The 22855-nt window shown below is 37.4% G+C and overlaps 10 protein-coding genes across 10 annotated transcripts in view; 3 read left to right on the top strand and 7 right to left on the bottom strand.

The window, feature by feature from the left end:
* Positions 1-921, bottom strand: part of Cbr-swsn-1 — a gene marked incomplete at both ends in the record, with an annotated part of 4480 nt that extends 3559 nt beyond the window's left edge. The window contains one exon of the mRNA XM_045238545.1: positions 807-921. Within this exon, the coding sequence (XP_045095001.1) occupies positions 807-921 (115 nt within the window). The remainder of the gene's footprint in view (positions 1-806) is intronic.
* Positions 922-1782: 861 nt separating this feature from the next.
* Positions 1783-4480, bottom strand: Cbr-mdt-17 (the record flags this gene model as incomplete). The annotated part of the gene is made up of 4 exons (XM_045238544.1): positions 1783-2242; positions 2522-3421; positions 3755-4036; positions 4089-4480. The coding sequence occupies 4 exons, from the start codon at positions 4478-4480 to the stop codon at positions 1783-1785; spliced, it is 2034 nt and encodes a 677-aa protein (XP_045095000.1).
* A 401-nt stretch (positions 4481-4881) lies between these two features.
* Positions 4882-6026, bottom strand: Cbr-prmt-1 (the record flags this gene model as incomplete). The annotated part of the gene is made up of 3 exons (XM_002638436.1): positions 4882-5037; positions 5089-5709; positions 5766-6026. The coding sequence occupies 3 exons, from the start codon at positions 6024-6026 to the stop codon at positions 4882-4884; spliced, it is 1038 nt and encodes a 345-aa protein (XP_002638482.1).
* Positions 6027-6530: 504 nt separating this feature from the next.
* Positions 6531-8529, top strand: CBG12909 (the record flags this gene model as incomplete). Its single annotated transcript, XM_002638435.1, has 4 exons — positions 6531-6576; positions 6625-6756; positions 6808-7834; positions 8274-8529. The coding sequence occupies 4 exons, from the start codon at positions 6531-6533 to the stop codon at positions 8527-8529; spliced, it is 1461 nt and encodes a 486-aa protein (XP_002638481.1).
* Positions 8530-10274: 1745 nt separating this feature from the next.
* On the top strand, positions 10275-11537 carry Cbr-pqn-94 (the record flags this gene model as incomplete). Its single annotated transcript, XM_002638434.1, has 2 exons — positions 10275-10375; positions 11294-11537. The coding sequence occupies 2 exons, from the start codon at positions 10275-10277 to the stop codon at positions 11535-11537; spliced, it is 345 nt and encodes a 114-aa protein (XP_002638480.1).
* A 1329-nt stretch (positions 11538-12866) lies between these two features.
* On the bottom strand, positions 12867-14347 carry Cbr-ned-8 (the record flags this gene model as incomplete). Its single annotated transcript, XM_002638433.1, is given in 3 exon segments — positions 12867-13013; positions 14262-14321; positions 14324-14347. Coding segments are annotated over 3 exon segments (231 nt in total).
* A 956-nt stretch (positions 14348-15303) lies between these two features.
* On the bottom strand, positions 15304-16897 carry CBG12906 (the record flags this gene model as incomplete). Its single annotated transcript, XM_002638432.1, has 4 exons — positions 15304-15395; positions 15835-16203; positions 16274-16427; positions 16616-16897. 4 exons carry the CDS (start codon positions 16895-16897, stop codon positions 15304-15306), a joined length of 897 nt encoding a protein of 298 aa, XP_002638478.1.
* A 463-nt stretch (positions 16898-17360) lies between these two features.
* Positions 17361-18556, bottom strand: Cbr-ttr-24 (the record flags this gene model as incomplete). Its single annotated transcript, XM_002638431.1, has 3 exons — positions 17361-17498; positions 17544-17671; positions 18397-18556. 3 exons carry the CDS (start codon positions 18554-18556, stop codon positions 17361-17363), a joined length of 426 nt encoding a protein of 141 aa, XP_002638477.1.
* A 336-nt stretch (positions 18557-18892) lies between these two features.
* Cbr-ttr-25 lies at positions 18893-19733 on the top strand (the record flags this gene model as incomplete). Its single annotated transcript, XM_002638430.2, has 3 exons — positions 18893-19061; positions 19421-19548; positions 19596-19733. 3 exons carry the CDS (start codon positions 18893-18895, stop codon positions 19731-19733), a joined length of 435 nt encoding a protein of 144 aa, XP_002638476.2.
* Positions 19734-20324: 591 nt separating this feature from the next.
* On the bottom strand, positions 20325-22420 carry Cbr-srg-34 (the record flags this gene model as incomplete). The annotated part of the gene is made up of 6 exons (XM_002638429.2): positions 20325-20474; positions 20518-20752; positions 21355-21461; positions 21511-21648; positions 21989-22225; positions 22268-22420. The coding sequence occupies 6 exons, from the start codon at positions 22418-22420 to the stop codon at positions 20325-20327; spliced, it is 1020 nt and encodes a 339-aa protein (XP_002638475.2).
* Between the last annotated feature and the right edge of the window lie 435 nt (positions 22421-22855).

The raw sequence follows: 22855 nt of genomic DNA, 5'->3' as shown, positions 1-22855 counted from the left end.
TTGTATTGAGAGCTCAAAATTCGGTTCAAAATGACAAAATATTTGCTACAGGGCCTTGAAATTTTAATCATGCCCGGCCCGGAATTTTACAAGTATGGCCACGTGGGAAATTTTGCTACTGCCCAACAACCGGGCGGTACCAAAATAATAGCTTCTCACATTGACAATCAACTCTATCTCATACTGGGAACCGAGCCTTTGCCGGACCTATACTTGTCCTCTTTTAAAAATTCAGAAAAAGTGCATCTTGTACCATAATCCTTCCCCCGTCTCCAAAATCAAAGTTATCTCGAAATTTATGTTCTCTCTTTCTCTCCCAATCACCAATCACCCCTGATAATTTTATTTATTGTCACTATATATGAAACTTTCGGAACCTTAAAATAATTTCCCATTTTTTTCACATTTCAAATTGGCTACCTCCTAACCTTATTTTCTTTGATTTTCCTTCTTATCCTTCCAGGTCACTTTTTAACCAATTTTGTTTTNTTTNTTCCTTNTTCAAACCCAACTTCTAGATCAGTTTTTAACGAATTCAGGTGCCAAGTATGAACATTGACGACAGCGCCGCCGATGACGTCGATTTTGAAGAGAGTATCACACTAGAAGAGGTGATTCGGAAGATGACGATGATGTGGCAAAATGAACTGTGTGCTCCGTGTCTGCTTCCAACGCACATGGGCATGGTCGACATTATTTTAGATCAATTCAAAGGGATGGCGGACAATATCGGAAGGCAGGTGTACACCCTGCCGCACGCAGTACAAAAATCGCGTTTTTCAGCAATTTTCCTTCTCATAACCTACCTTTCGGTATATCTATCTTCACGGCAGCCGCATTTCTGCTATCATCATCATCTCCAGTCATCGAAACGTCTCCGTCATCGTCGTCACGTCGTCGCTTCGCAGCGCCCTTCTTCATGTTTGATCCTCGCGACGAAATTTTGCTGGAAGCTTAATTTTTAGCCTAAATTAGCGAGAAAATAGGACGAATGAGAGAAAAAAGATCAGCACCCACCGATAACAAACATTCTAGCTGGAAAATTCAATGTTTTCAGCAAAAATCATGCAAAAAAAAGCGAAAATCATGCGAACAGGTCCGCGCGATATTCAAATGGGCCCTTGTGTGTGTTTGAACGTTTGCGCAAAGGGAGGTCAGTGAGAGAACCAGAGAAATAGTGTGAGAAACTGAGAGAGTGCGCAGAAAAAATTGGCCTAGGCGCGCCGGGGAGAACATCTGCTCGGAATGAAGGGAAAATTCGATTTTTTCAAGATGTTCTCAACATTTAGATTTTAGAAAAAGCAAAATATCATAATATCTGATCAGAAGACGTCCGAAAACCACAGAATTAGATGTAGAAATCGATAAATCGACAGAACACCCTATTTTGCATTGAAAATCATGACTAATGAAGAAAAAACTATCGGTTTCAGCGGAAAATCTCTCCAAAATCGTATTTCCTTCAAAATTCCGGCCCAAAATCATATAAACGAAGTGGAAATCGATAGAAAAAGCGGCAGAAACGGTTTGAAAAGATGATTTCGCGCCGAAAGTCGATGGAAGAGAAATTGGGAAAAACTCGGCCAGCGGGGCTTCGACCGCGGCTCTTGTCGATTTACGGGACTGTGCGATGAAAATATTTAATTGACGGAGTTGACACAGAAATTCATAGAACTTGGGGACCATTAAAATTGTTATTGTGTTCAAAATAATTTTAAAAATTGCGAAAAAAAGAGAGAGAGAGATCACACAAAAAAGTTTACAATTTACATAATGATTAGGTCAACAGTCTCTCAAAAACGAGAGCAACGCGTCGACTTTCTTGCAGAATGTGGCTCCGTAGAGTTTTCGATACGACAGCTTCTTCCACGGATGCTCCTCCGGCTTCGCAGTCTTCTCGTTCACCACAAATCGCCGCACCAGGATCTCCGGATCTCTTCCCACATGAAATTTGAACAAAATCGATCGAGTGGCCGCCTGATTGCACAGCAAAATGTTCGGCGCCGGATTGCCCTTATCATCAAGAGCGTAGACGTTCGAGTACAACGTTTGGAACGGCGTGATCCATTGATTGCGACAAACCATTGCGAACATTGACACCTGGTAGATGCACACACAGTACTGACAAGCGTACAGCACACGAGCCGAGTCTCGATCGCATTTGATGAGCATGCCGTCTTTCGTTTCGATAGTGATACCGTCACTGGAGACGCTCGCGAAGAACGTGTGATGCATTCTGTGACTGGAAAAAGAGGGCATTCTGGAAGAACATTGGATATTGGGCAATGGGCAGTAGCAAAATCTGAATTTACTACTGCTAGGCAATAGCAAAAATAAATTTTACACCTGCCTAGCAGTAGAAAAATCGTCGATGTGGCTTTTTGGTACTGCTTAGCAGTAGCAAAATGAGATGTTGAACATGGAGAGCAGTAGTAAAATTCGAATTTACTTCTGCTAAGCAGTATCAAAATCTTCCACGTGGCTCGGGCAGTAGCAAAATCCGAGTAGTACCAAAACTCACCCTGACAAATACAAATCATAATCCTTCGACACCACTTGAAACATCATTTTCGAATAGTTCCGACCACAATGCAGCCATTTATACTGAATAGTCGGATCCACAGACGATCCGCACATCAGCTCAGCGACCTCAGTCATCATATTGACCAACGCACGATGGGCGGCCATGTCGAGCATTCTGTCCAGAATGGAACGAGGTGTAACGGCACGATCGGCGATTTGTCTCGCATCGAAACCTCCACAACCTCTCAAATCTAGACTTTCCGGTAAATGAGTTATAGGCATCGAACAGAAGAACTGGGGCCGAACGAATTTGGTGCACTCAAAGCCGATGATCATTTCTCTAAGAACTCGATTCAGATAGATATCTCCCTCCTCGTGGATTTGTCCTGCTTCGAATGGGAACCATTGGAGCTCAAAGCGTAAGAGATAGTCGTCGAAAAGGCGAATTAAAAGTACATTATCACGAATGATAGAGAGCCGATTTCGCAGCTTGATAGCGTCTTTGCATAGGGTATTGAAGGTGTCTCTTAACAATAATGTGTTTTGTGCCCATTTCAACGAATCCTTCCAGTGCAACGCCTTCACCTTCTCCGCATCCACCTCCTTGTAAGAGTACGCGTAGTCGTTGCTCTTCGGATCACGGAACAAATCTCCCGATTCGATATCATCCTTGACAATTTTCACAACCAACATGCTCCTCCTAGCCAGATCTTTCGGCACGGAAACCTCGATGATCGATAGATCGGAAGTCTCGAATTTGTTTGAAAGACTTCGTCGCGAAATGTCGAAAAGGTTCGGTGTGTCGTATTTCCAGCCGAAAATGTGATAGGAGAGATCACCATAGACGTAGTCGCCGGTTTTTCGGACTCGCCAAATCTCGCGCATCTCTTTGAGCTCTCTGGAAAAAAAATTATTGGAGTGGAATCGCGTTTTCTATTATAGAAATTCTATATGAAGAACTACAATTTTGGTACTGCGTAGCTGTAGTAAAATGAAATTTTGACACTGCCAAGCAGTAGTAAATTCGATTTTGCTACTGCCAAGCAGTACCAAAATTTAACTTTACACCTGCCTAGCAGTAGCAAAATCGAAATTTACTACTGCCGAGCAGTAGCAAAATCCAGATTTACACCTGCTTAGCGATAGCAAAATCTTCCGCGTGGAATTTCCTACCCAGCAGTGTCAAAATTTAGATTTTTCACTTATTTTTTCACACCTTCCACCCACTTACTCGAAAAACTTGGTCCTCTGCAGGTGCGCAATATAATCCACCGACAATCCCAAATTCCGCAGCGCCTGTTGCCTCTGCTTCTGCGCAATATCCAGCACCTGAACGGCTTCTTGCAACGCGCGACGCTTCCATATCCACTGGGTTCCGCGCATCGTCTGAATGTGCTCTGGTGTCGGCTCGGCTATCGTAATCGGGTCCAACACGGTCAACGCCTTCATGTAATCGGTATTTTTCATTACGGATAGGTCATCGAGAAGAACGTTTAGCTGGCTTAGCGATTCGCTGGAAAGAAAAAAGAACATCGATATTATTAAACGAGAATCTGAATTTTTACTGTAAATATTTCGCCACTGAACTCCATGGTCCGGCTTCTGGAGTCACTAATTCCACGTTGGTTCCTCCTTTCTCCCCTTTTCTACTCGGCACGCCTTCATCGTCCAGCTCTTCTGTCTGATCAATCTTCGCATTCTCATACGGAGTACTCGATCCAACCAATTTCATCCATTCAACTCTTCTAGCCAATTTTCCGACTTGGTCTGTGAACGTCTCGGGTTTCAGATACTTTTCGACGCCGTCGAATCCGATTTCTTGGATTTTCCAGTCATCGTTGGCTTCTAGAACGAGATCTACGCCCTTCCGAGGCGCTAGTATGCTCGGTGGCTTTTCAGGTCCCTCATCTATGACTATAGGTTCTGGAGACGATGGACTAGCGCTACCCGATTCCATTTCTGGAAAGCGTAGGCTTCTATTGAAACTTGTGACCGATGTTAGAACTAGATAACTAAAGGATATAGACCCTAACCTAGAAAAAAAATAATCCGAGTTAAAAGTAGAGACTTTATAAGGGTTCACGAAGAAGGAAAGAGAAAAATGATGCACGGAACCGAGCTGAGTGCGCGCGCAATGATGAAGCGAGTGGCGACAACAACCCGCATCAAGGTATGTACAATGGAAAAATGAGACAACTGGGGTGGGAGACAATCAATGGGAAGAGGTAAAGAGCAACAGGGAGAAAAAGGAGGGGGATTCTAAACTGAGTATCTGTGAAAAAACAAAGTGGACATTAACGGGGACGGGGGCAACAGATCAACAAAGTATAAAAGTTTAGCAAGAAAAGAGAACAGAATTTAGTGCATGCTGTAGGTGTTGTCCTCCTCGAGCTCGCATACTTCTCCTTTGAAATCGAACTTGATGTTGATGTCAAGGTCGCGGTTGTTCTTCTGGTTTGGTGCCATTGAGAAGTTGCCGTTGATGATTTCTCCGGTTCTCACGGTAAGGGCATCCTAGAAAAGATTTGAATATTAAACAGTTTCACTTTATCTCGAGTTAGTTACCTTCAAATAGAAGACGGTTTGCTTCCAGTGGGTGTATTGCACATCTGGTCCAGTCGAGAATCCTGTTCTCTTGTGGCACTTGGAGAACTCCACAGTGAAGAAGGTGACGAACGCCTGAACGTAGTCGTTGCGCTTGGTTTTCAGCTGGAATGGAGAGCTGAACGAGAGATCATCGACAGTGACGGTGTAGAGATCGATCTCCTTGATGCAGGTGTTGTTGGTGGTGACCTGTCCGGCGTCAACAACATCGACAAGTGGCTCCTTGACGGCGACGTTCTTGATAGCAGTCATGTTGAATCCGTAGACTGAATCCCACCAGTGGATCTTGTCCTCCTTGTATTGACGGTCCTCGATGGCGCAGATGTAGAGCTTAGCCTTGTCTGGGAACAAGCTTCCTCCTGGTGCAAGCCACTTATCACGAGCGTGGAGGACAGTGTTGAGCATGGACTCGTAGAACAAGCAGTATCCCATCCACTCGGAGATAATAATGTCGACCTTCTCATATCCTCCTGGAAGCTCTTTGACGTCTTCAACCTTAGCTTGAATGACCTCAACAATATGATCGAGGTTGTTGTCCTTGATGATTTGCCGGGAAGTCAGAGCCATGTTGGAGAATTCCATCTGCAAATTTTGAATGAAATTCAAAGAGAAAAGAATTTAAAAAAATAAAAACTTACAGCAAAAACTTTCTTGGCTCCAGCCTTTGCAGCGAACATCGAGAGGATTCCGGTTCCGGATCCGACGTCCATCACAACCTTGTCCTTGAACAAGTGCTGGTTGTGGTAGATCGAGTTGCGGTATGTGGTCGTGCGGACCTCGTCCTTCAGCATCTCCTCGTGGATTCCGAAGTGAGCGTACGAGTCGAAGTAGTAGTCTTTGCTGGTGAGCTCATCCTTTGGAGAGGAAGCTGGGGCGGCGGAACCGTTAGTCTCGGTCATGGTTCTTACTGAAATTTTATATATGAAAAATTATTTATAGAGATGGAGTTGTTGATTAGAGGCGAGATACAACGATAGGAAAAAAACGATGGGAAAATAAAAAAGATGTCGTATTTTCAAGAGCCAGAATCGAAAACTTTTTTCTCTTTTTCTCAGGCCCAATTTAGCCAATTTTTTTAAGTTTTCATCGTCGAAATTACAAATTCAAGTTAAATTTTTTGAAAATTTAGCAAAAATTTCCGAAAATTTGGGAAAATTTCACCCAAAAATGGCAAAAAGTGCATGGGAAAAGTTGAAATCGGATTTCAAATCGACACCTCAAAAGTATTTCGTTGCGAGACCCAAGCGCGATAAATGCATGCTCCTTTAAACTTGTGTGGATTTACGGCGGCGGCTACGTGTAGCCAGAAGCTGTTTTGGAAGATTCTTGGCTGAAATTTCAGGATTTTTCGCTGAAATTTTTAAAGATGAAAATTTGAATTATTTATTTTTCAGTTAAAAAAGATGAGCGACGACTTGCCAATTGATATTCACAGCAGCAAATTGCTAGGTAAGAAATTATTTTTTCAAAATTTAAAAAACAACTTTCGATTTTCAGACTGGCTGGTTTCCAGACGCCACTGTAACAAGGACTGGCAGAAGAGTGTGCTGGCGATTCGCGAAAAAATCAAGCACGCCATTCTAGACATGCCAGAATCGCAGAAAATCGTTGAACTTCTTCAAGGCGCTTGTAAGAAATTAAAAATGGCTGAAATTGCAAAAATAACTGCGGTAATTTCAGATATAAACTATTTTCATTGCTGTCAAATCATCGAAGTTCTGAGGGACACTGAAAAAGACACCAAAAACTTCTTGGGATTCTATTCGTCGCAACGAATGAAAGATTGGCAGGAAATCGAGGGAATGTACAAAAAAGATAATGTATATCTGGCAGAAGCGGCTCAAACTCTTCAGAGACTCGCTCAATACGAAATTCCGGGTCTTAAAAAGCAAATCACCAAAAATGATCAAGTAGTCTCAGATGCTATTAAGAAATTCGCAGATTATGGGAAACAATCGGAGGATGCAAAGAAACAATTCGAGAAAAACGTTCAAAAAATGGGCTTAAAAGGAGTCAGCTTGAGAGCGGAACTCCTGGCACTAGCTGCAGATCTTCCAGCGTTTTTTGAACAAACTTCCAAGGATATTCAGCAATTATCACCAGCTAGAGACTATTTCAAAGCCTTCCGAAGTTATATGCACCAAAATTCTGCTCCTGAGTCCTCCATTCTTCCTCTTTTAGCTCTAATCTGTGATCGTGGTGTAGATGTGACCACCTATGAATGGAAGTATCATCAGAAGCCAGATAGAATTGAACAACCAAATTTCGAGCTACTTCTAAAAGACGATAAGAAAGGTTCAGATGAAATCGATTTTGGAGATGATATTGATTTTGGTGACGACGATGGTGGCATTGATTTTGGTGCGGATTCTGTAGAGATTGACATCGTCGCCGATGACTCTGGTGCTGTTGGAGAGAAGGTTGCAAGTGGACAAGACGCATTAAGTCTTCTAGAGAACTCGGAAGCTCAAAAAGCTTTGAAACTAGAGCTCAACGAGCTTCTAGCCTTCCTTAGTATGCGTTTGGACGATGAGACACGGGAAACTGGAGCGGATATCTTGATTCGAGGAGCTGAAAAACGACCAGACGACGTTGCCAAAGTGACAGATAAAGATTTGAAGGCCTGGATTGCAGAAATCGAAAGGGTGTTGAAGGAGTTTGAGAATCCACAGAAGATCCATTTGTTCAAGATTCGGGGGTGTCCACAGTGAGTCAATTTTTCTTGCTACAAATTTCAGTTCAAATTGAAGCCTTGATTTTCAGCTTTTATTTAAAGCAAGAATTAATTTTCTAACATGATTTTGGGCATAGTTAAAGACATCTAAAATTGACCATAGTTCATTTTTGCTACTGCTTGGTAGTACCAAAATCGAATTTACTACTGCTTCGCAGTGTCAAAATTGCATTTTGCTACTGCTAGGCAGTAGCAAAAAGCCACGTGGAATATTTCACTACTGCTAAGCAGGTGCAAAATTAGATTTTGCTCCTGCTAAACAGGTGTAAACGGAGATTTTGCTACTGCATCCACGTGGATGATTTTACTACTGGCAGGCAGGTGTAAAAGTGGATTTTGCAACTGCTTAGCAGTGCCAAAAACGCCACGTGGAAAATTTAGCTGTACCAAAACCCAATTTTCATTATTCCAGATACGTCGAACAAGTCGTAGAGCAGCTGGAAAAGAAACGCGACATGGAACAACGCTACAAACGTCTCCAATCCTTGATGACTGATAATCAGGAGGCCGCCCGTGTCGCCGTCTCAAAAGCCAACGCTGAGCTGAAGACGATTGTGGAGAGCACGAGATTGCTCCAGAAGCAAGTGGAAGCGGAGATTTCGAAGAAGTACAATGGTCGAAGAGTCAACTTGATGGGTGGCATTAATCAAGCACTTGGAGGAGTCTAAATTCCTTTTTTTAAATTTAATTCTGTTTTTTTTGTATTTTTATTGCACCCCTCCTCCATGCCAATGTGATTATCCTGTCGTTTTCTAAGTCAAATTAATTTATTTAAAAACTCCATGATATTTTCTATATTTACACAAGTTCTCGCACAATTTTGCGCATGTAGACATCCCCCCCCCCCCCCCCCTTCATATTATTTGTCTTTTTACTTGATAATTGGGGTTGAGTTGGGGGATAAGAAGAGCAAACAAAATTTGACATTGAGAGTTGGGGAGAAGAACAAGTGCTCCATTTTTTCTAGCTGATAGCAAAAAAAACTTGTCATCGGGCATTTTAATGTCTAGGAGAAAAAAGAATGTCTAGAGAAATATTTAGTTTGATGGTTTTGGAAAAATTTTGGCAATCTTTGCTCTTGTGAAGGTTTCCGTGGGTGTTAAGTAGGACTCCTACTGTATAGGAGACAGGAGTTTAAATAGTTATTTTTCGGAAAGGAGAAAATAGAGAAAAAGAGGAAAAAAGTCAAAAATTTAAAAATTATCGACAAAAAACCTCGAAAATTCAAATTTCTACGAAAATTAAGATTTTGGAATTTTTATATAATAATTGGAGGGTTTTCAAATTTTTAGAGGAGTTAAAAGAACTACTAAAATCGGGTTCATTAGCAGTAGTAAAATTTGCCACGTGGCGATTTTGGTACTGCTTCGCAGTAGCAAAAGTTAACCAAGCTCAATTTCAAACGCCAATAACTATGCTCAAGCTTAAGTTAGAAACTTGGTTCTTGTTTTAAATGAAAGCTGAAAATCAGGGCTTCAATTTGATATAAGATTTGAAGAGTAGAAAAACAAAATTGACTGCCGAAAAGTGGCTTGAATTGAGCGTGCTTTTTTTGTGGTACTAAATTTTTAGCTTTTCATAACTTTGCGCAAAAACAAGATAGAACGCTGATTTCGATACCAATTGGGAGCTAAGATTCAGAGTTTCAGGGTACAGTAACATTTCTTTTTTGCGACCTGGCGATTTTGGTACTGCTTAGCAGTAGCAAAATTGAACTACGCTCACTTTTAGACGCCTATAACTTTGCTCAAAATCAAGTTAGAAAGTTGATTCATGTTTTAAATGAAAGCTGAAAATCCGGGCTCCCATTCGAACTAAAGGTTGTGAAATACAAAGAATGAAAAATTGATTGCCGAAACAGTGGATTGAACGGAGCTTATCTTTTTTCATGATACTAATACTTCGAATTTGTATAACTTTGCACAAAAACAAGGCAGAATGCTCATTTTTATATCAAAGGAAAGTTAAAAATTAGGGCTTCAACATGAACTCGCAAATGTATACCTTTACACTAAATCAACCTAAAAAAACGAAACTTTAGCCAATTTTCGGAACACTGGTTAATCTCCCTTCAATTCCAAAATAAACCCCTTTGGTTTATTCTCCCATTTACTTTTTGTGTCTATTTGGTTTTGATTTTGACTGATAGAGCCGTTGCCAACTCTCTACCTTCACCAAATTCTTCTAGGGGCGGCGTAAGTGGAGGGATTTTTGAGAGAAAACGAGGTAAACAGTAATTTTGCTCTCTTCTGAGAAGTTAGGGGCGTGGTCTGTTTGTTTGTACTGTAAGAGACGAATGGCAGGTATTTAATCAACGGCGCGGCAGAAGGTCTTGTTGCACTGCTCACAACTTTTCAGTTTTTTTATTTATTTCTGCTTTTTTTTTACACATTTTTCAAGTTTTAGCCCAATTATGCAATCCTTCATCGTTGCCTCCCTTCTTGTCGCCTGTGTCCTCGCTCAGTACCAACAACAACAGTACCAGCAGCAGCCAAACAACCAGCAGTATTATAAGTGAGTTTGGGGGATTCTGAAAAAGCTGAAATTTTGAAGATTTTTTGAAAATTAAGTCTTTAATTCCAGACTAAACAACTTTTTGTTTCCTATGATCAAATGTTTTTGCGATTTGGTCAAAACCTAGAAATCCTGAAATAGTTTTTAATTAAATTCTTGCGCCATATTCAATTCTAAACTTTAACTTAGCATTGAATCTCTCTTTCTGGATTTCGCGTCTGATTTTGTGTGGTTTTCTTGAAAACTAAAAGCCCTTGAAAGCAATTGATTAGATTTTCGGATTCAGTGAATGGAGACCTTTCCAACGATACTACTTTCAGTTCTCAACTCCAACTTTAGGGTTGTTAAATTTCCGATCAAAAATGGCAACCCAATTATCACTACTGCCAAAAAGTATAGACTCTATTAAAATCACTTTGTCAACAACCAGCTTACTTTACAAATTTTAGCTCAAATGTAAGCCCTGATTTTCAGCTTTCATTTGAAATAAATATCAACGTTCTATCTTAATTCTGAGCAAAGTTATATCCATCTAAAATTGAGCATAGTTCAACAAGGTTTTACTACTGCCCCGCAGTAGCAATGCCAATTTCTAATTTTGCACCTGCTAAGCAGTACCAAAATTCAACTAAGCTCAATTTCATACGCCTATAACTATGCTCAAACTTAAGTCAGAAAATTGATTCTTGTTTTAAGTGAAAGCTGAGAAGCAGCTTTTTAATTTGAACCAAAATTTCTGTAATGGAAGCAAAAATTGACCGCTGTAAAAAAGGTTTCAATACAGCTTACCTTTTTTCATGGAACTAAAACTTTGAATTTGTATAACTTCGAGCAAAAACAAAATCAAAAACAAGATAAAAATGGATCTTAATACCAACTGAAAGCTAAGGTTCAGGGCTTCAATATCAAACTTTCCAGCAATCAATACCAAACCACCACACGAGGCTACAACCAGAACCAATTCGGCCAAACCCAAAACCAATTCGGACAAACGCAATTCGGACAGACCACCACACCACGCTACACCAGCCAAGCCATGTACGGAACGACCCAGTCTGGCAGACAATTCGATCAACAAGGAAACCAAGTGTTCTTCAATTCCGTTGGAAAATCCACCGCCGTTTTGTCGTTGGTCGGAGCCGCCGCCTACGCTCTTCTCTAAGCATTTAGATCCCGAAAAATCCTTAAATTTTTTCTAAAATTTCCCCAACCTTGTATTTTCCCCCTTCCCCCAAACTTGGTGTCAAATCTCAAATTGTAATAATTTTTTCAGTTGCCATTGTACAAAGACAATGCCAACTCAAAAATTCGCCAGTGACTCAAGTCCCCTATGGGTAAATTGTTCATATCTCCGAAAAGAAAAAAAAAGAGAGAAAATAAAAAATTACATCAAATGTTTACCTACTTCTTTGCCTTCTGTATACAGTTTTACGCACAGAAGAGTTTACTCAAAAGTCACATAGTTTTCAAAATAAATAGAGAAAAAAAAAGAAAAAAGAAGAAGGGGACACACCTGACTCATTTGTGATCGGGAGAGTTTTGTTTAGGTGATCGGAGAAAAAAAATTAAAAGCAAATATTTTTTTTTGGATGTGCTCAGGATCATAAAATGACGGAATTTTTTTTGGAATCTGAAAAAATCTATTTTTCAGGATTTCGATGTTTCGAAAAATCTGGAATTTCAGCATTTTTGAGGCTTTGAAAATTTTAGATTTTAAAAAACATTTTAAGGATTTTGATTTTCAGGTTTTTTTTTGGAGTTTGAGGATTTTGATTTTCAGCCATTTTGGGTTTTTTTGGTTTTTATGGATTTTTAGAATTTCTAGGACTTTCAGAATTTTTAGATTCCGAATTTTCACGAATTCTAGAATTTTCAGGTTTTCAAGATTTCTAGGGTTTTCAGGATTTTAAGATTCAGGATTTTTAGGATTTCCAAGATTTTTAAGATTTTCAGGCTTTTTAGATTCAGGATTTTTGAGATTTCAAGGAATTCTAGGATTTTTAGGATTTTCAGGATTTTTAAGAATTTTATGATTTTTATGATTTTTAGGATTTTTTTTGGATTTCAGGATTTGAATTCTTGACTTTCAAAAATAAAACAATTTGAAATTCCGGGATTTCTGCAACCCAAAATTCCAAAAATTCCAAATTCCAAGGTCCTCAAAACCAATAATGTTCAGCTTTTGCTTCCAGAAGCTTCTGAATTTCTGAAAACCTTTTTTCTTTATTTTTCTAGGTCAGGTTCGGAAAACTCGAGAAAACCTTGTTAGTTGTGCAAATATTGTATGTTACTGTCTCAAAAAAAATTAGCTGAGCACAAAAAAATGACGTAGCCATGTTTTTTTTCTAGGTGGACCCGATCATTGAGCTCCAAAAAATTTCTCAACTTTCTCGAATTTTTTAATGAGAGAAAAATTAAAAAATTTGAATCTCAGACAACTTTATTCACAAATAGAAACAAAAAAAAATACACAAAAACTTCAAAAAGGTAGTTAAAACCCTCCACGAAGTGCGAGAACCAAATGAAGGACAGATCCTCCTTTGACTTTGTAGTCTTCACAAGTTTTATCGTCATTCATCTGTTTTCCGGCAAAAATTAGACGTTGTTGTGGTGGTGGGATGCCTTCGTTTTCTTCGATCTAAAAATTGGATTTTCAGGTTCACTAAAAATTGTATTCGTATCTTGATTTTGAGCAAAGTTATGAAGCTTTGAATGTTTAGTAGCATGTAAAAAAATAAGCTCAATTCAAATCCCTTTTTCGGCAGTCAATTTTACGTTGGTTTTAACATATTTTATATGAAATTGAAGCTCTGTTTTTCAGCTTTTTTATGCATTTAAAATAAAAACAAAATCATGATTTTGAGAAAAGTTATGAAGGTTTAAAATTGAGCATGAGTGAAATTTTGGTACTGCCAGTTCCGATTTCTCTACTGCTTAGCAGTAGCAAAATAGATTTTGGTACTGCTAAGCAGTAGCAAAATTGAACAACGCCTAACTTTAGACGCCTATAACTGTGCTCAAAATTAAGTCAGAAAAATGATTCTTGTCTCAAATTAAAGCTGAAAATCAAGACACAAATTCGAACTAACATTTGTGAAATAGAAGAGAAACTTGACTGCCCAAAAAAATGGTTAGAATATGGCCTTTCTTGGTACTTAAATTCTGAGGTATTATATCTTGTTTCAGACACCAGATAGAAAGTTGATTCTATATTTCTATAAGAAAATTCTTTGTCAATTTGAAGCTCTGTTTTTTAGCTTTCAGTTACTATAAAAACAAGAATCTGATTGTCATTTTTAACAATGGTTTAAAGGGGGATTCCGACCAGAAATTTTTATTGCATTAAAATGTGTTAAAATTTATCTATTTTTCAAATATTATTGCGAAAAAATTCAAAGATAATCCGAAATTCCCGAAAAACGGCGTTGAAAAGGAAGAAAATTCAAATAAAGGTGCCGCCGGGGACGAGGATTTTCAGTGAGAAACCTAGGCCACGGCACCTGACAGCCTTTTGTTCAAGTCGCCGACAGTGGTTTTTTACGTTTTTTACCTGCCGGACATGAAATTGAAAAAAAACCGGAAAATTTGCCACATAGGAAAGGCGTCCGCTGCCGTGGCCTAGGTTTCTCACTGAAAATCCTCGTCCCCCGGCGGCACCTTTTTTTGAATTTTCTTCCTTTTCGACGCCGTTTTTTGGGAATTTCGGATTTTTTTTTGAATTTTTTCGCAATAATATTCGGAAAATAGATAACTTTTAACACATTTTAATGCAATAAAAATTTTTGGTCGGAGTCCCCCTTTAAATGTTCAAAAATAAATTTTATGAAATTTTGGTACTGCCCGGCAGTACCAAAATCTATATTCGCAGTAGTAAAATCCAACGAACCTTCTTCTTAACCCTCTCGATTTTGTCACTGGAATCGATGTCGAGCTCGATTTCCTTTCCGTGAGAGTCTTGACTTTGATGAGCATATTCTGAAAACGAAAATCTTAAACTTTGGGATTTTTTGCCTTTTTATGGATGAATTCAAAGAAAAAAGCAATAAAACACGAAGGAATACAAAGAGAGCCAAAAATTAAATACTGCAGCAAAAGAAGAGACGCAGAAAAATTCAGAACAGGAGGACGAGGACGTTGTCAGGACAACATATGCACGAGATTATGAATCTTCTAGGGGGAATAGGAGGGGCAACGGCTTATTGAACTTTTTTTTTTTGATTTTTGGGTCTCACCAGGAATGGGTATCGATACAAACAGATGCGTTTCTGAATTCTGGTTGGTGGCCTAGGAATACGAAAGTTTTGAGATTTCTAGGCCATCATAGTTTAGGCTACTAAAAAAAGTGTACATTTTCGAAAATACCAATTTTGATCAGAGTTATGAAGCAATGAAGTTGGTGGCCTAGAAATTCAAAATTTTTGGTTTATAACAAACTTCAAAATATTGAAAATTTTAATTCAAATAAAAGGCCTGATTTCCATATGTCGTTTAAAACAAAAATCAACTTTCCACCATAATTTTGAGCACAGTTATAGGCGACTAAAAGCAATTTTGCTACTGCTAGGCAATACCGAAATTTCATAACCCTGTACTTTAAACCTTCATAACTTTGTTCAAAATAATTACCTGATTTTTATTTTAATAGCAAACGAAAACTGAAAAACAGAGCTTCAATGTAATTTAAAATTTATTTATAAAAAAAAGACAAATAAAAAGATAAATTGACTTTATTAATTGCTCATCTCAAAATCAATCAAAGCTAATCATTCTCCAATTATCGCAGTGACCGGATGACTCTCAATTAGACACCAATCGATTCCTCGTTTCACACGAACATATCCATCCTCTCCCCAATCGCTATTCCATGAATTTCGGACGGTCCAATATGGTACTCCATCGTCTGAGGTACCATAACCGATAATGGCAACTCAGTGCCATTCGATTGGAGTCATTTGATAGCAGTCTTCCGATTGGAGCACTCCCGAATTGTACCAGAAGAATTTCTCGCCAACTCGGAAGTCTGGAAATTTAGAAGAACATTTTTTGCTCCAGAGTTTAAGAAGATCATTTCTAATTTCTCAAAATTCAAGTAGTATGAAAAAGTAAAAGCTTCATTATTATCATTTTTCGACTGTCCATTGTTATTCTACTTGGCAAGTTTTGATTCAAATTAAAGCCCTGATTTTCAGCTTTCATATTGTAAAAATCAATTTTCTAACTTGATTTTGGGCACAGTTATAGGTGTCTGAAAGTTAGCCTAGTTCAATTTTGGTACTGCCCAGCAGTAGCAAAATTAAGTCTGCTAAGCAGTAGCAAAATTGAACTACACACAACTTTGGACGCCTGTAACTAAGCTCAAAATCAAGTTAGAAAACTGGTTGTTTCAAATTAAAGTTTAAAATCAGGGATTTAATTTGAAATAAAATTTGCAAATTTTTATGAATTTTGAAAAAACTCACAAGTGGCGGAAGGAATATGATTATAAAATAAGTTTTCCATGATATCCTCCTCAGCATACTCCTCATCAAAACGATAAACGTTCAAAGTTCCCGCCTGGATTACTGTATCTTTCTCGTCAGCTACACAGTTACCAGTTGTATTCGCTCGAAACTCTTCATACGGATACTCTCCATCGCTACTCTGTCCGTTTCGGCTCACAAATTTCAAACCGTTGCGTGGATCGCCTCCAACGCATCCTGGAGTGTCTCCAGAATCCGCGCAATCACAAATTTCTTGATCCGAGAGACTACGGTAATTTTTGGAGCTCAAAGCTTGTGCTGTTTCGGTGATGGCAGTGGTGGCGAACGCCCAACAGCAACCACATTGTTCTGAATGATTTGATGGGAATTTGAAAATTTGAAAAACTCAAATTTTCATAAAAAGTTTGAAAATGCTCACCCTGATCCTTCACCGGAACCACAATTGGACTTCCATCAATTTTGACACTTCTCAAATCAAAATTTTCTAAAATTCCTCTTTTCGAAATTCGTTTCTGATTACGTGGATGTTTTGGTTTGTATACTGGAAGGTCCGTGTGGTTTTTAGGATGGATCTGAAACCAAAAAAACTAGATGGCCTAATTTTTTTATTTGGATTTCTGGACCACCAAATTCCAATTGTCATAACTGGCTTCAAAATTCAAATTTTTTGGAACAACTAGACTTTTCTATACTCTCACATCCCCAGTATTCTGTCTATGGCCTACAAATTTCAAAATTCTGATTTCCTAGGCCACCGTACCTTTGATAACCGTCCATGTCTCTCTTCTTTCGTCCTATCCGCAAACTTGTTTAATCCAAATGTCACATTTCTTCCAAATTTCCGGGCTTCCTCGTTCAATTCTTTAATCCTTTGATGATTTTTCGCAAAATGTCTCAAACGAATTTTTTTCTCCTCAGCGGTACGGTAGTGCTTCTTATGGTGGACTCTAAACTTTTCGAAATGGTCCAGGACTTCTTGAGAGTGCTGAGCAATGCAGAAATTTGATAGGAGAATGGGAAGAAATACTAGAGAATATAACATTTTGCGTTGCGAAATTTGGAGAAAATTTGGGCGTTTTTAGAGAGATAGGAGGGTCATAAAAGTGACTTTTCGGGAAAATATGAGATTTTTCCGATCAAAAAGTTTGAAAAGTTCACTGAAACAAGAAAAAGTGTTTCAATGGAACTTCAGTTACACTTCTTGAGCTTTTGAGAACTAAAAAAAATTCTTAGACCAAAAATTCAAAAGTTTGAGAACCAGATTCTTAAGAACAATACTAAATAAGAAAAGTCTTCATTGAAAAATTTCTTCATTAAAAAAAAAGTCCTTACTAAGGAAGAATTTTACTGAGAAAAATTCTTACTAAGAAAGATTCTCACTAAGAAAGATTCTCACTAAGAAATATCCTTACTAAGAAAAAGCCTTTTTTTTGTTTGAAATGATCCAAATTGAATTTATTGAAAACATTTAAAAAATCGGAACTCCAAAATTTAAAAAAGTTAGTTTAATGAATGCAATCAGTTCCCTCTCCTGGATATCTGTTTGCCAAATTCAAAACTCCAATATCGAACACTTGTGCGTCTTTTGGTCCCTTTCCAACGGCATTCTTTGGCACATGAATGGTCACTTTCTTTGGGCAAAGCTGAAAATTTCAGAAAATTCTAGAAATCCAGAATTGGTAGCTCACTCCAGAATGATTGCATCTGTGATAGATGTTGATTTTCGGATCGATCTTTCTGATTTTTCTCTGCGATCCCATGACCTTGAAGGTGCCGTCAGCGGTGGTCTTCACCGAGTCCATTTTGGTGTCGTAGACTGGAATTTTTGGGTTTTTAAGATATTGGGAACCAATTTTTCCCTTTTTACAGTTTTTTAAAACGGAAATTCAATTTAGTTAACAGACTTGTATACTGCATTTTTTATGCTGATTTCAAAAATATATAAACTGAGGAGGGGGAAGTTGCCTGGTGCATCTACCCTCCAACTCCTTCTAAAGGTTCCCTCTACCCACGCAACGACACTCCGCTATCCCGCTCGGCGCGCGCACAGTTTGATTTTAGTTTTGGGTGATTGCGAGCTTGGATTTGGCTCGTGGTTGTTTTAGAGACTCTTTTAAGGATTTCAAGTGAGTTTGCTTGAATTCTAAGCTTTTATTTGTTGTTTCTTTCTAACTTGTTCATAATAAACCGATTTTGTTACATTTCTTGTTGATTTTCTTCTATTTTATCACAGGAACCTGATACCCCGGACATACCGCTGGCAATTATACAAATTCAGCAAAAACCGAACAAGTTATGTTTAAACGAATTTCACATGGATTTATTCATACTGAGACAAGGAATCTTACTTTATTGTTTTCTTGGGATTTGGACGTAAACTGATAAAGTTAGAACAAGATTTATCCAATTTTGATACTGCTAGGCAGTACCAAACTCTCAGAAAATCAGTCATAACTTGCTTAGTTTTTGTTCAAATTGAAAAAAATCCATATTTTTGAAATTAGCATTAAAAAACGCGTATTTCTGTACTCCATAACTTACTAGTTCCATCCTCGAAAAGCTTGATTCTGACATCTTTCGACGGTTGTCCGTTACACACCAATTTTCCCACGACAGTCACCGTCTGTTTACTTCCGACGACGCCGCCCAACGCATCAGTGAGCACGAAAAGGGAAAATAGAATCACGAATTCTTTGAACATTGAGATTTGGGGCGATCCAGAAGGTTGTTTAGAATCAAAAGTGAAGGATTCTCTTGGATTTTGGGGGATAAGTTGACAAGGGACACATCAGGGCCAACTGTTGTTTGTGTAAAAATTTCTTGAGTCAAAAAATCAGAGATGTATAGAACTAGAAGAGAGAAAAAGAGGAAAAACAAGAACCAAAGAATTGTATCAACACGTTTTCACCAATATCTGTTTTGTTTTTCTGATTCCTTGCGATCAGACATGTTGTGTAAACTTCTAAACTTCAAAGATTCCAAAATATCTATCCATATAAAAGAACCCAGAGAAACCGGAATTTTCAAAACCTTAAAAATGCTAGTATCTTTAAAATCCTTCCTGCTCCTTCTTGCCCTTATTGGCTTTGCCCATGCCCTTGGAGGAGTCGTTGGACGAGGACAAAAGGTTACGGTAATGGGAAAATTGGTGTGCAATGGAGCTGCGGCGGCGGATGTCAAGGTTAAGATGTATGAGGATGGAACTAGTGAGTTTGAAAAGATGCATTCTTCAATGATGATTAAAAAAATATAGATTTCATGAAATTTGAACAAAAGCTGCAAGTTCTGGATGATTTTCTGGGCGATAAGCCCAATTTAGAAATTGCGGATTTTTTGGAAAATTATATGAAAATATGCGTTTTTTGATGCAGATTTCAAAAATATTAATTTCATACAATATGATCAAAAACTGAGCAAGTTATGACTGCTTTTCTGAGATTTTGGTACTAGTAGCAAAATTAGAAAAAAAATGCATATATAACCTTGTGGACTAATTCAAAACTAATTGAAATTAACGTAAAAAATCCCGAAAGTCTCAAAAACCCAAAAAACTCGACATTTTCAGTCTATGACACCAAAATGGACACCATGAACACCCTTGCTGACGGAACCTTCAATTTGATGGGTTCGCAAAAGAAAGTTAGAAGTATCGACCCAAAACTCAACATCTATCACAGATGCAATCATCATGGAGTAAGCTATGAAACTTAGAATTTCTAGAATTTCCTGGAATTTTTCAGCTTTGCCCAAAGAAAGTGACCATTCATGTGCCAAAGAATGCCGTTGGAAAGGGATCCAAAGACGCTCAACTCTTCGATATTGGAGTCTTGAATTTGGCAAACAAATTCCCAGGAGAGACCACTGATTGTATTCATTAAATCTCTTTTTTTATAAAAAATGGTAAAAAGTTGTCTGCATAAAAATAAACATCTTCAAATTTATAATCCATTTGATAGATATTAATATTCCATTCAATATATGAAAATGTGCGCGTTTTAATGCTGATTTCAAAAATATAGATTTCATACAATTTGAGCAAAAATCAAGCAAGTTATGACGGATTTTCCGGCGATTTGCTACTGCTCAGCAGTACCAAAATGAAAACTTGTACCTGCTAAGCAGTAGCAAAATCGAACAAATCTGGTTACAACTTCTTTGGTTTGGTCTTAATTTGAATTAAGTTATATATTCAGAATCAGTGCTGCAAAACACATTTTCTTGGAAAATTTCATGAAAAATGGATTAATCTGAGCGGAGTTAGCTTGAAAAGCGTATTTCGACTGCTTTTTGGAATTTGTTACTGCTAAGCAGTACCAAAATCGAGGAAATCTTGCTCAAACTTTCTTAGTTTTGCTCCAAATTTAAAGAAAATTATACAGTTAGATTCCTTGTCTCAAAGTGCATAAATCCATATGAAAATTGATTGAAAAATTAGCACAAATTCAAGAAAATTTTTCAAAAATGAAAAATTATGACCGATTCAATGAAGAATTCGCCACCAAATTATTCAAATTCCTTGGCGCTGACACCATAACAACGCCACTATTGCTTTCGGCGAAGAATTTGTGATTGTGGAACTTTTGTAAAAATTTGCTACTCTCCATACACTTTCGGCGGACCTGAATTTCAAATTCTCTTTTCAAAATCTTCGAAATTACTTACTGTTTTACTAAAATAAAGCAACAAAATCGGATGGGTTAGTGTTAGAGCATCACTGGCAAATGGGGTAAGCAATGGGATCCAACGGATTAGAATTCGGACAATTTCCGAATCTAAACTGGTTGGCATATTGGTTAGATAGTAGTTAGATACAGTAAGACTTGTTAAAAAGAGATCAATGAGGAAAACGGAAAACGCCATGGAGAATAAAGAAGATTCAGGGACACGAACGCCGGTTCTGGAAAGTTTTTGGGGATTTTTATGCTCTAAAAAAATCTGATTTTGAAATTTTGTAATATATTAAAAAAGTGTTTTTCAATGCTGATTCCAAAAATGTGAGTTTTATCAAATTTGAGCAAAAACTAAGAAAGTAATGACCGATTTTTAGAGATTTTGGTACTGCCTAGCAGTAGCAAAAATGAAGATTTGCACCTGCTAAGCAGTAGCAAAACAGGGAATTGCTACTGCTCAGCAGTACTTAAATCAGATAAAACTTGTCCTAACTTCATTAATCTTTGTTCGAATTCGTAGAAAATTATATATTCAGAACCAGTGTTGAAAAGCAATTTTTTCTGAAAAAATTTATACAAAATGGATCAAGCTGCGCGGAGTTAGACTGAAAAATGTTAAGTTTTGGTACTGCTTATTGTAAAAAAAACTGAAAAGCAGTACCAAAATCCAACAATTCTTGTTCTAACTTTGTTAGTTTCTTACCAAATTTAAAGAAAATTATACAGTTAGACTCCTTGTCTAAAAACGCATAATCTTGTAAAATTTTGCTTTTAAAAAATACAGAAAAAATTTGGAAAAAAACTTGTTTTTTCAGTTAATTCCACTTACTTGCTCATTTTGTACAACCGTATCCCTGCCAAAACATTGAAAACTATATTGATCATAGTCAACAAAATTAAAGTAGGCATCAAGAAATAGTAAATATTGCTTCGACCCTAAACTTTTGTTTTTTTTTCAAAAATTTTCAAAATTTGAAAATATTACATAAGTGGTATCAATGAAAAAGTTCGCTGTAGGGGACCAATTGAAAAACGAGTGATTCTGAAGTATATGTCTTGTGAAAAATGCAAATGGGATCAAGAACATCGATAAAATGATAAGCCAATTGAATTTCATCCAGTACTGAAAACTTTGAAATTTTGAAAAAAATGTGTTTTACAAAATTTTTTTCTAATCAACTTTCAAATTATCATAACTCAGCTAGTTTTGCTTTAAACTCAAAATTTCTTATATTTTTGAACTCAGTAAAACAAGGGCTTCAAAATGAGTATAAACAAGGCAAACTTTTAGAAAAAAATTTTGGATTCAAAAAATTATTTTTCGAATGAATGTTCAAATCATCATAACTCAGACCATTTTCCACCAAATTTGAAAATTTGTATAATGTTGAACTCAGCAAAACAAGAGCTTCAAAATGAGTATAAACAAGGCAAACAAAAAAGTCTTTGTAAAATTACCGTACCCTCTCACTATGAATCGGAAAACAAATCGCTGTGAATCGATTCGCGCAAACCAAACTGTTAAAAATATACTGAGTATAGGCGAATTCAAAATGAAGTGTATGAAACAGATTTAATGGAAAAATCACATCCGTATTGTTTAAATTTAGGTTACTGTAGAAATTGGAAAATGTTCCAGAGACTCCAGTGTTTTGTGGAAGGCGTAGGGTTATGAATGAATTACTGTAGGTAGCAAGATTCTGAAAAATTGAATTAGAAACTAAAAAATTGTTTTAACTTACCATAAAGTATCCAAAGCAAAAAAGTTGAAAAAATGAACTTTTGAAGCTCGCGGAGTTTTTCAAAATCACAATTGTCACACCTGTATAAATTAGCATTGCCAGAATCCCATAAGAAGTGGTGATCATGAATTTTGGATTTGTTAAAAGATCCATGGTTCTGGAATTTTCTGAAAATTTGAAAAAAATCGTATAGCAGCAAAAAATGGATTTTCTCATATAAAAACGATAAAAGAAGAGGACCCTCATGAGAAATAAGATTTTTTTATTGCTGAAAAAAAATAGAAAATTAATTTCAGCTTAAAAAAATGCGTCCATGATATTACGAAAAATGATGATATCCAAAAACTACTAAAGCTTCAAAATAACATCACAAAAATTAGATTTTCCGCTTTTATGAATTTTTATGTATACTTTCGTGTCTTTTTCCGTATGATAAAAATTATTAAATACGCTCCAATGAACACGGGCGGTGATTTGAAACTTTTTCTGGGAGATGGTCTGATAGACACGTAGGCAGATAAAGGGCCAAGAATTTGAAAAATGATCGGGAAATTTGAAAAAAAAAATTACCTGATCAGAAAAAATCTA

The sequence above is a fragment of the Caenorhabditis briggsae genome (assembly GCF_000004555.2).
Source record: "Caenorhabditis briggsae complete genome, chrV, whole genome shotgun sequence".
Lineage (NCBI taxonomy): Eukaryota > Metazoa > Nematoda > Chromadorea > Rhabditida > Rhabditidae > Caenorhabditis > Caenorhabditis briggsae.
Note: the sequence above shows the minus strand (reverse complement) of the source record. Positions and strands in the feature narration are given on the sequence as shown.